Source organism: Triticum urartu, chromosome 3 (genome assembly GCF_003073215.2).
Source record: "Triticum urartu cultivar G1812 chromosome 3, Tu2.1, whole genome shotgun sequence".
Lineage (NCBI taxonomy): Eukaryota > Viridiplantae > Streptophyta > Magnoliopsida > Poales > Poaceae > Triticum > Triticum urartu.
The window spans coordinates 631,919,623-631,932,267 of NC_053024.1; the positions used below are offsets into that span (position 1 = coordinate 631,919,623).

Below are 12,645 nucleotides of genomic sequence, written 5' to 3' on the forward strand. Positions count from 1 at the left end.
GGGCTAAACTTTCCACCACCCCTTGTCATAACACCTACATGGGCCCTTAGAGATTTTTCTGAAATTGTTAGATGTGCCTAAGCCCACCCCATATTTCAACAGCCAACATGTATAATGGCTAGTTACTAAGAAAGTAGTGTTTTATTAAGAGGTAAATACAATGGGAGTCTTAGAACTTGTATCCGGTTGTTAGTTTAGTGTATAAACTTGTAAAATATGTGTTTCTAGTCATCTAACTTGTCATCTCGTTAATATACGGTGCTTCCTACGTATCCCTACACGTGCCAACGTGGCAGGGCCACTATCAGTGGCTGAGGCTGGGTTTTTTTTGTAAGAAATGACCCATACATTCAATTTATTTTTACACAAAAAATCCTCAAATAAAATGAAATAAGCTGCAACGCATGATGGGATTTGAACCGATGAGCTACCATGATCCGGCTGGCATAGAGAGCCAGTAGACCAACCAACAATTGACATTAAAATGCACAGTTAAAGCTATTTAACAGGTACTGGATAAATCTTATATTCTTAAGAAGTTGATCCCCACTACTGACAATTCTCTCAACATGCACACTATCCACATCAGCTTTCAAGGTCCCGCGTCAGCATCATGCCACAGCAGGTCGTGGGTTCAAATTTCACAAATGTTCCAATGTTTTTCATTTTATTTGAGAATTTTCTGCGTAAATAAGTAAATGCAAGGGTGCTATCTAAGAAAACAGTGCACGCGGATTACCACCATCTCAGCCACTGATAGTGGGCCCTGTCACGTGGCACGTATAGGGACTGGATATGGCTGGAAGCACGGAATATGAATGAGAGGACAAGTTAGATGACCAGAAACATGTATTTTGTAAGTTTATGCACTAAACTGAATGGTGTATGCAAGTTATGTGACTTCTAGTGTATTTACCTCTTACACTTTCACAATGTTTCTTGGAGCCCGTACTATAGCCGGCTGTTAATCTACAGCCGGCCTTCCTTTTCAGTATTTTTGGTTGTGCATATATGTTGCAATTCATGCTTACCGAATTTCATATTCCCAGTATTTTTATTTCAGCGCACGTTCGGTTCTTAGACATGCTCGGAGTCCTAGGGGAGGGCGCCGACTTCCCTGGCCTTCTCCCGGACAAGCTCCCACGTGTCTTGGACATGCCGCATCTCCGTCATGGCTCCGCCCACGGCCATACGGATAACAAATTTGCCGTCCACCACGAAGTGCGTCATGAACGCCCGCCCGCTAGCGTTCACCGCCACGAGGAGCCTACGGTTCAAGGCATCAACGGCATCGTCGTCGCCCTCGTGCCTTGGACGGAGGCGGAAGGTCACGAGGGAGAACCTCGTCGGCGCTACCACCTCGAACCGCCCGTCAGCCTCCAGCGCCTGCTCGAACCACTTGGCCATCTCGACGTGCCGCCGAACGTACGCCCGCATGCCCGCCCCGCCGTAGCGGCGCAGGACCACCCACAGCTTCATGGCGCGGAACGGCCGCGACAGCGCGATCTGCCAGTCCTTGTAGTCCACCACGCCCGCGCCTGCACTTTCTTCTGTGACGTTGCTGAGGTACTCTGGGTTGGTCGACAGCGCGGAGGTGAGCGCGGCCGGGCTTGCCACCCACAGGCAGCAGCAGTCCATGTTGGTGAGGAACCACTTGTGCGGGTTCATGCTCACCGAGTCCGCGAGCTCGGCGCCGTCTATGTGATGCTGGAACTCGGGGCAGATCAGGGCGCTGCCGGCGTACGCGGCGTCGACGTGCAGCCACATGCCGTGCCTCCGCGCCAGCTCGCCGAGGTCCCGCACCGGGTCGACCGCGCCGAGCCCGGTTGTGCCGACCGTGGCGCACAGGTACAGCGGCACGAGCCCGCTGGCCACGTCGGCCTCCACGGCGTCGCGGACGCTGTCCGAGGTGAGGCCATAGCCCGACGACGCCGACGTCGGGATGACTCGGAAGTTGGACCGAGGGATCCCCACGATCCTCGCGCCCTTCTGGAACGTGCAGTGGCTCTGGTCCGAGGCGTAGACCACCAGCCTCAGGATGCCCTCGTGGCCGAGCCTGCTCAGCGCGCGATCGCGCGCGGCCGCGAGCGTGCACACCACGGCCTCGCAGGTGCTCCCGTGCAGCACGCCGCCGCCGCCGCCGGAGAAGAGGAAGCGGTCCGGGAGGCCCATCAGCTTGCCCATCCAGTCCACCACGGCGCTCTCGAGCTCGGTGGCGGCCGGCGAGGCGACCCGCATGAACGGCACAATGTTGAGCCCGGTGGAGAGCATCTCGCCGGCGAACCCGGCCGTGCTGGCGTTCATGGGGAAGTAGCCGAAGAACTTGGGGCTCTGCCAGTTGGTCAGTGCCGGGACGATGTGAGTGCGTACCTCCTCCAGTATCACGTCGATGGGCTCACCGTTCTCCGGCGGCGCGTCGGGTAGAAGCGCGCGGAGGCACCCTGGCAAGTCCTGGGGCTGGACCGGATACGTGTCGACGTCGCGGTAGTAGTCGGCGAGGAAGTTGATCACGGCGCGCGACTCCCCGGCGAAGGTCTCGGGGTCCAGCGAGGATAGCGCGTCAAATGGTGCTCCACCCGTCGCCATGGTATTGTAGTGTCTGCGCTTGCGGGTTCGCGTACACGTGAGAAGGACACGGGTTGCTACTTTGTGATGAGCTCGGGCTTTTGGCAGTTGTACGTTAATACTGTGCGCATCGTGTATATATAGTACTACTGCCGTACTCCCTTTGTCCTTGGAAGAGTATACTTTCAACTTTGTTGGAAAGCTAAACTCTTTTATATTTAACCATATTTATACAATAATGCACCAACATTTATGTCATCAAATTAGTAGTATTAGATTCATGATAAAATATATTTTCATTATATACCTATTTGGTTTCACAAACATTGATATATTTTTATACAAACTTGGTCAAACTTTAAGATAATTTGACCCTCCAACTTTGTTGGAAGTACACTCTTTCAAGCACGGACGGAGTAGTTGTTATCCGCCAAAAAAGCCGTAAGTCTATCTACAATGAAAGTAACATAGGCAATAACATCACACATATCTAGACTGGTTGCCAGGCTGATCTGTTAGTTGTAAGATTTCTATTGTATAGGTATCCTATTCATTGAGCACAGATCTAGTTAACAACAACCAGATCATAGCCATTGTGATCTGTTCGGCTGCTCTGCCTAACACCGCGGGCGGAGCTACTTGTGTTTTTGGGTGTACAAATATACATCCGTTATTTTTGCCAAGACGTTGACAATTCATGTATAACTATATGCACGAAATAAATTATAAACTCTAGTTAATTTGTGATTTTTAGGGAAATATGTACACCCATTGTCTGGTGGCTGGCTGGCTCTGCCACTGTCTAACACCCACGCGTCCTGATGTATCCATCGAACGCTTCACCTATTTTTATACCGTTTAACGGCGAGTAATTACTTACCAAAGTAAAATAAGTTGCGTACCTATCATCTTTTTAAATTTGCCTCTTTCAAAAGTTTGAAATTTACTTGAAAATGTAACGTCCATAGGCATATAACATGCATGTACACCTGCATAATTTAGTGAAAAAAATGCACATAGCCAAGAAAATGCACCTCTGGATACCATACTACTATACGACTCACCGCCATATCAATTTGGTTTGTTAGTATACCCTATATACGATACATGTGATCATACTTTTTTGCGCCAAATCTTACAAGTTGACATAGAATATTGATACACGTGAATTTGTTCCGGAATACTTTCCTCAAATTTTATTTCCATTTTGAGAGACACTGCCTTACAATGAAAAATAATACGTAATTCACTTCAATGCGACATACATAATTTCAAATCTAGGGTTTTGATCACTAGTAGACTAGGAGTACAGCCACCCTAGACGTGACAACTTGGATCTACACCCTATATATATATAGTTGACAGCGGACACATGTGCGGGAAATGCACTTGTGCCGACACGCCATTAGGAGGGCGATAATCTAGTTGTACTAGTACTGCTATAACTTCACGAACACAGGTGATGCATTTCCTCGTGGCTTAGTTGTCAATGTCAGCAATAAATTTCATAAATCACTCTGATTCACGATTGGCGTTGCCTTTAATTGGCTGCCGTTTACATACACGTATCACGAAAGCAGCATGCATGCACGCCCATTATGAGGCAAATGGAGGAGCAGATATCTTATGGTACAAAAAAGCTATACTATCTCATAGTAGAGTATCTGACTGGAGCCTACATGTCCTACTTGGTATAATTAGGCTGTGGTACCAATTATATTGCTGATTTTACGAACCGGGAAGCTATGGAGGTGCAAAGAGCTACTCTCTTCGTAGGGAGTTTTCCATATCGCACTAGGAAATTCCACAACAAATTCACATGCTTGCTTCCTTTCAGACACACAGAGAGAGGGGACACTGCCACATGGATAAATAAATACTACTCCCTCCTTCTAGGTATGTAAGTCATCTTACGAAAATCAAATAATTCCAAAACACTTAGGCACGGTGCATTAACTTATATCTCGTTTCTTGTTTCTTGACATATCAACCAATAAGAGATGTGGGGTGTGCATGTTTTTAATAACTTAAGACTACCAAACACTACATGCAGTGGTTAATTCATTGCATGCAATGCTATTAATTAACAAATAAACATTAAGTTCTCTTGTTTTCTCCTCCTTTTTGGTCACGGTGCACAATCTAAGATGACTTATTCACCTAGACGGAGGGAGTAGTACATCTTAATTCCTTAGAGGGAATGAGTTGTTTAGGAGTATTATGTGTAGCATATACTATAATTGTTTTTTTTAAGATCCAGGGTCACCGGCTTCATTGATTTAGGAGAAAGCAGCAGGAAAAACATAGTTGATCAAGTGATCATGGTTTACAAGAGCCGAGATGATCAAACAAGAAAAACTAAAAAGGAAAAAATAAACCTATGGAGTTTTATCTCACTACATCTTCCCCGAACGGGGGTCAAGGCATCGCGCTCCTGCTAGCCGCCAGAGCTCCAGCGTGCCCCTGATGGCTGGCTGAACGTCTTCTGTCTGTGGCATTTTTCCTCTGAAGACACACGCGTTCCTCTCTTTCCAAAGTTCCCAGGTAATCAGCAGCAACATCGACCTGAAACCCTTTCTGCAACTTTGTGGCGTCAGGGCGGTTAGCCGTTCCCAGTGCCTGAGAGAACTGTGACTCGTTTCCCGCTTCTCTTGCAGTGCTGCAGAGCCAGACCTTAAAGACACCGTCTGCCAGATTGATCAAGCGAAAGGGCAGTCCCAGAAAAGGTGTGTCGAGCTCTCCAAATTTCTGTTGCAGTAGACGCAGAAATTCCCATTAGGCCATCCTCGGAGTTGTAGACAATCGTTGCGCCATAGCCTGTCCTGGTGGAGAAGCCAGGCGAAAATCTTCACTGTGCCCGACGCCCAAGCCTTCCAGCATGCTGCTTTGATTCCCGAAGAAGGAACTCCATTAATTTGGACGTTGTATGCAGCTCTGGCCGAGTAAGAACCTCCTCCTCCTCCTGCCACCCAGGTGATCTTGTCCTCTTCAGTGGAAAGGACAGTGCCTGCACCCTGAATTTTCCTCCACATTTGCAAGAACTCGAGAACAATTTCTTCTGTGTTTCCATGCCGTAGGTTGCGCACCCATTTGTCATCTGTCAAAGCGTCTTCTACCGTCCTATTCTTCCTTCTTGAGTGCTGAAACAAGGTTGGGAACTCGCGGTGCAGCGTGGTAGGCCTGATCCAATTGCATGTCCAGAAAAGCGCAGTTTTTTCGTTGCCCAATTGCACTGAGGTAGCAGATGCAAACAGCTCACGGTCTTCATTATCACATGGGGCTAGGAAGTTCATCCATGGCCGCTGCAGCTGCTGCCAAGCAAGCCACAACCATCTCAACCGAAGAGCTGTACTGAACCGTTGGAGGTCCAGCAAGCCGAGCCCCCCCTTGGCCACCGGGAGGCAAACTTTTCCCCAGGCCACCTTGCATTTGGCGCCAGTTATGTTTTCATCTTGTGCCCATAGGAATTGCCTCCAAGCTTTGTCCACCTCTTTGAGAATTTTCTTTGGCACTTTGAGGACTGTCATAGCAAAAACCGGCAGTGCTGTCAAGACTGCACGCACCAGCACCCGCCTACCGGCCATGTTCATCAATTTTCATTTCCATCCAGCGAGCCTTGAGCGGATCCGGTCGATTATGAATTGGAAATGCACCAGTCTCAGCTTCCTTGGAGAGATTGGCAGCCCTAGATATGTAGGTGGGAAGGTGGATTGCAGACCCCCAAAGTTTTGCAGAACCTCTGTTAACTGAACATCACCACAGTTTATTGGGATGACTGAAGATTTTGCCTGGTTCAGTTTTAGCCCTGTGGCCTCCCCCAAATCTGTTTAGTAGATAGAGCAGCGTGTCCACTTCCTCCTTCACAGGGTTTGCGAAAATGACGGCATCATCAGCGTATAAGCTTATCCCCATGCTGATGCCACAGCCCGGCAGGTCAGCGATCATTTCTTCCGCTACAGCAGCCTCCAGGAGGCGGTGAAGAGGGTCGATTGCAATGATGAAAAGCAGGGGAGAAAGCGGATCGCCCTGCCTGAATCCGCAACCATGGGATATGGTTGGGCCCTACGTTCCGTTTAGCATGCAAGAGGAGGAGGCAGACGAGAGGAGCAACGCGATCCAATTTCTCCATCTTGGCGGGAAACCCATTCTCCGCATGAGCTCGAGCAAATATTCCCAGGACACTGAATCGAAGGCTTTTGCTATGTCTAGCTTGAAGAATAGCGCCTTCTTCTTCGTTCTGTGCAACATCTTAACACAGCTCTGCACTTATTGATAGCTATCGTGGATGCATTTACCTTTTTGGAAAGCAGTCTGCGCCGGTGAAATGATTGCACTGAGAGCCCATGCTAGCCTTGCAGAGAGGACTTTTGAGATGAGCTTTGCAACCGAGTGTATCAGGATGATCGGTCGGTAGTGGTTGACCTCAGAAGCTCCATTCTCTTTTGGCAGCAGCATGATCAGGGCAGTGTTGATCTCTGCAAAGTTTTGCCCCGCTAGCTGATGAAACTTCTGAAACATAGCCATGATATTGTCCTAGATGATGTGACAACAAGAACGATAGAATTGGCCTGTGAAATCGTCAGGTCCGGGTGCTTTATCCGCTGGGGAAGAAATGATAGCAGCCCAAACCTCGGCCATGGAGAACGACGAGTCTAGGCCTTGCGGGTCTATCATGGGGATGACCAGCTTGTCCCAGTTGAGAGTGGTTTCTCGATCTCCTTGCTTGCCCAGAAATCTAGTGAAGTGATCATGAAGGATCCTCTCCTTCCTGCATGATCGAAAACCTCCGAGCCGCCCTCTCTGAGAGAATGTATGAAATTTTTCCTCCTTCTAGCTCTCATTTTTGCATGGAAAAGCTTAGTGTTCACGTCCCCCGTGCATAGCCAGGTGATCCTGGAAGCTTGCTTTCGCCTTGTCCTCTCGATGGCTGCCAGCCCAAGCACCTTTACCTTGAGCTGCTTTCTCAGTTGAAATTCTGCTACCGTGAGCCTTCTGTTTTCTTGCGCCACATCGAGCAAACGGATGACTTCATTTGCAATATGCAGTTGCATTTTTGCTTTACCAAAAGTGGCCTTGCTCCAGATCTTCAAGTCTGTCGCAGTACACTCAAGCTTCCTCTTGATTCTAACAAAGGGGCAGGCATGCGACACCGGTCTTTGCCAGACACGAAGAACTGTTTCCGTGAAGTGTGGAAACTTAGGCCAGAAATTTTCAAATCTAAACCTAGCTCTTTGTCCTGGCATATCCGCAGCAGCAAGTACCAGCGGGCAGTGGTCAGATAAGGACGTTGAGGCAGCAACCAACAAATGCTCATGGTGCAACTCTTCCTAGAGCACGTTGCAGAATATTTTGTCGATGCTACAGAGAGTAGGATTTTCTCTTTCATTGCTCCATGTGAAACGTCGATTTTTGCACTTGATCTCCTTGAGCCGAGCCAGGTCTATGGCTCTATGAAATTTTCCAATCATTCTCATGTTTATGTTTGAATTGTTATTATCTCTTGCTTGATAGATCATGTTGAAGTCGCCATTGATCATCCATGGTTCATCAATAGATGGGGCGGCAGCAGTGATCTCTGCTAAGAAATTCTCTTTCTACGCATCAACATACGGACCATAGACTATGCTCATCCAAAAGTGCATCCCGGAGTTCAGCTCGTGCACCCTAGCAGTGATGGAGAAGCTACCTAAGTAGTGAGAAACTATGTCGACTACATCTTTATCCCAGAAGATCGCCGCACCACCTCTAGTCCCGATCGCCGGCAACACCACACACCCCTGCATTCTACTACCTCCTATTTCCGTAGCTACCGTTGTCATCCAAGTTTCAATTTTGGTTTCCTGTAGGCAGAGCACCACTACTCTATGAGAAGAAACTACATTGCTGATGACCGTGCGCTTTGCCGGGCAGTTTAAACCTCTAACGTTCCAGGACATGAACACTAAATTGCCGTCATTCATCAATGAAACTAAATTTGCTCCGCCAACTAAAGATTCTACTAGCACCGTACAAGAACACCTTACAGCATATTGATGACCCACAAGTGTAGGGGATCTATCGTAGCCTTTTCGATAAGTAAGAGTGTCGAACCCAATAAGGAGCAGAAGGAAATGATAAGTGGTTTTCAGCAAGGTATTCTCTGCAAGCACTGAAATTATCGGTAACAGATAGTTTTGTGATAAAATAATTTGTAACGGGTAACAAGTAATAAAAGTAAATAAGGTGGAGCAAGATGGCCTAATCCTTTTTGTAGCAAAGAACAAACCTGGACAAACTTCTTATATAAAGTAAAGCGCTCCCGAGGACACATGAGAATTATCGTCAAGCTAGTTTTCATCATCTTCATATGATTCGCGTTCGGGGAAACTTCCCTCCGGGAGGGGGAAATCATCACCATCGTCATCACCAATGATGCTCTCATCGGGAGGGGGTCAATCTCCATAAACATCTTCACAGCACCGTCTCATCTCAAACCCTAGTTCATCTCTTGTATCCAAATCTCAGATTGGTACCCGTGGGTTGCTAGTAGTGTTGATTACTCCTTGTAGTTGATGCTAGTTTGTTTACTTGGTGGAAGATCATATATTCAGATCCATTATGCATATTAATACCCCTCTGATTATGAACATGAATATGATTTATGAGTAGTTATGTTTGTTCCTGAGGACATGGGAGAAGTCTTGCTATAAGCAGTCATGTGAATTTGGTATTCGTTTGATATTTTGATGAGATGTATGTTGTCATCCCTCTAGTGGTGTCATGTGAACGTAGATTACATGACACTTCACCATTGTTTGGGCCTAGAGGGAGGCATTGGGAAGTAATAAGTAGATGATGGGTTGCTAGAGTGACAGAAGCTTAAACCCTAGTTTATGCGTTGCTCCGTAAGGGGCTGATTTGGATCCATGTGTTTCATGCTATGGTTAGGTTTACCTTAATACTTCTGTTGTAGTTGCGGATGCTTGCAATGGGGGTTAATAATAAGTGGGATGCTTGTCCAAGTAAGGACAGTACCAAGCACCCGTCCACCCACATATCAAATTATCAAAGTACCGAACGCGAATCATATGAACGTGATGAAAACTAGCTTGACGATAATTCCCATGTGTCCTCGGGAGCGCTTTCCTTTATATAAGAGTTTGTCCAGACTTGTCCTTTGCTACAAAAAGGATTGGTCCATCTTGCTGCACCTTATTTAATTTATTACTTGCTACTCGTTACAAATTACCTTATCACAAAACTATCTATTACCGATAATTTCAGTGCTTGCAGAGAATTCCTTACTGAAAACTGCTTATCATTTCCTTCTGCTCCTTGTTGGGTTCGACACTCTTAATTATCGAAAAGGCTATGATAGATCCCCTACACTTGTTGGTTATCAAGACTCTTTTCTGGCGCCATTGTCGGGGAGTGAAGCTCCTTTGGTAGGTGGAATTTGGTAAGGAAAAATTTATATAGTGTGCTGAAATTTACTGTCACTTGTTACTATGGAACATAATCCTTAGAGGGGCTTGTTCGGGGTATCTTCACCCCGACCAGTAGAGCAAAGAGTTGCTCCTTGACCTACTGAACCTATTGAAAATGTTTACTTCAAAATTCCTTCGGGTATGATAGAGAAACTGCTAGCTAATCCTTTTGTAGGAGATGGAACATTGCATCCCGATTTACACTTAATCTATGTGGATGAAGTTTGTGGATTATTTAAGCTTGCAGGTATGCCCGATGATGTTATCAAGAAGAAGTTCCTCCCTTTATCTTTGAAGGGACAGGCATTGACATGGTATAGGCTATGTGATGATATGGGATCATGGAACTACAAACGATTGAAATTGGAATTTCATCAGAAGTTTTATCCTATGCATCTTGTTCATCGTGATCGTAATTATATATATAATATTTGGCCTCGCCAAGGAGAAAGCATCGCTCAAACTTGGGGGAGGCTTAAGTCAATGTTATATTCATGCCCCAATCATGAGCTCTCAAGAGAAATGATTATTCAAAAAATTTATGCTCGGCTTTCTCTCAATAATCGCTCCATGCTCGATACTTCTTGTACTGGATCTTTTATGATGAAGACTATTTAATTCAAATGGGATTTATTGGAAAGAATTAAACGTAACTCTGAAGATTGGGACCTCGAGAAGGTAAGGAGTCAGGTATAACACCCAAGTTTGATTGTGTTAAATCTTTTATGGATACCGATGCTTTCCGTGAATTTAGCACTAAATATGGACTTGACTCTGAGATAGTAGCTTCTTTCTGTGAATCCTTTGCTACTCATGTTGATCTCCCTAAGGAGAAGTGGTTTGAATATAATCCTCCCATTGAAGTAAAAGTAGTTGCACCTATTAAAGTTGAAGAAAAGACTATCACTTATAATGATCCTGTTGTTCCTACTGCTTATATTAAGAAACCACCTTTCCCTGTTAGAATAAAGGATCATGCTAAAACTTCAACTGTGGTTAACAAAAGTAATATTAAGACACACAAACCCCCTGAGCATGTTAAATTTGAACCTAGTATTGCTATGGTTAAAGATCTCTTGGCCGATAATATTGATGGGCATGTTATTTACTTCTGCAATGAAGCTGCTAGATTGCTAGACCTGATGCTAAAAATAAACATAGACCTGTTGTAGGCATGCATGTTATTTCCGTTAAAATAGGAGATCATTGTTATCATGGCTTATGTATATGGGTGCTAGTGCAAGTGCAATACCTCATTCCTTATACGAAGAAATTATGCATGATATTGCACCTGCTAAGATAGAAGACATCGATGTTACCATTAAACTTGCCAAGAGCGATACTATTTCATCGGTTGGGATTGTTAGAGATGTTGAAGTCTTGTGTGGGAAAGTTAAATACCCTGCTGATTTTCTTGTTCTCAGTTCCCCACAAGATGACTTTTGTCCCATTATATTTGGTAGACCCTTCTTGAATACTGTTAATGCTAAAATAGACTGCAATAAGGATATTATTTCTGTTGGTTTAGGGGATATGTCTCATGAGTTTAATTTTGCTAAATTTCGTAGACAATCCCAAGACAAAGAATTCCCTAGTAAAGATGAAATTATTGGTCTTGCTTCTATTATCGTGCCTCTAGTGATCCTTTAGAATAATATTTGCTAGACCATGAAAATGATACGTATATGAATGAAAAAAGGGAAATAGATGAAGTATTCTTTAAACAGGGACCTATTTTGAAACACAACTTGCATGTTGAAATCCTAGGGGATCCCCCTCCACCCAAGGGTGATCCCGTGTTTGAGCTTAAACCATTGCCTGATACTCTTAAATATGTTTATCTTGATGAAAAGAAGATATATCCTGTTATTATTAGTGCTAACCTTTCAGAGCTTGAAGAAGAGAAATTACTGAAAACTCTGAAGAAGCACAGTGCTGCTATTGGATATACTCTTGATGATCTTAAGGGCATTAGTCCCACACTGTGTCAACACAAAATAAATTTGGAGAAAGACGCCAAACCAGTTATTGATCACCAACGACGGCTAAATCCTAAGATGAAAGAAGTGGTAAGAAAAGAAATATTAAAGCAATATTAAAGCTCCTTGAAGCAGGTATAATTTATCCCATTGCTGATAGTCAGTGGGTAAGCCCTGTCCATTGTGTCCCTAAGAAGGGAGGTATTACTATCGTTCCTAATGATAAAGTTGAATTGATTCCGCAAAGATTTATTACAGGTTATAGGATGGTGATTGATTTCCGCAAATTAAATAAATCTACTAAAAAAGATTATTACCCTTTGCCTTTCATTGATCAAATTCTAGAAATATTAAACATACACATTTTTGATTTCTAGATGGTCACTCTGGTTTCCCTCAAATACCTGTGTCAGCTGATGATCAAGAAAAGACTAATTTTACTTGCCCTTTCGGTACCTTTGCTTATAGATGTATGCCTTTTGGTTTATGTAATGCACCTGCTACCTTTCAAAGATGCATGATGGCTATATTCTCTGACTTTTGTGAAAAGATTTGTGAAGTTTTCATGGATGATTTCTCTGTTTATGGATCCTCTTCTGATGATTTCTTGAGCAACCTTGATCGAGTTTTGTAGA

The 12,645-nt window shown here is 45.0% G+C and overlaps 1 protein-coding gene across 1 annotated transcript; it reads right to left on the reverse strand.

The window, feature by feature from the left end:
- Positions 1 to 893: 893 nt before the first annotated feature.
- On the reverse strand, positions 894 to 2,656 carry LOC125548916 (tyrosine decarboxylase 1-like). The gene has a single exon (XM_048712439.1). The coding sequence runs from the start codon at positions 2,584 to 2,586 to the stop codon at positions 1,096 to 1,098; it is 1,491 nt and encodes a 496-aa protein (XP_048568396.1). The 5' UTR covers positions 2,587 to 2,656; the 3' UTR covers positions 894 to 1,095.
- Positions 2,657 to 12,645: the final 9,989 nt, after the last annotated feature.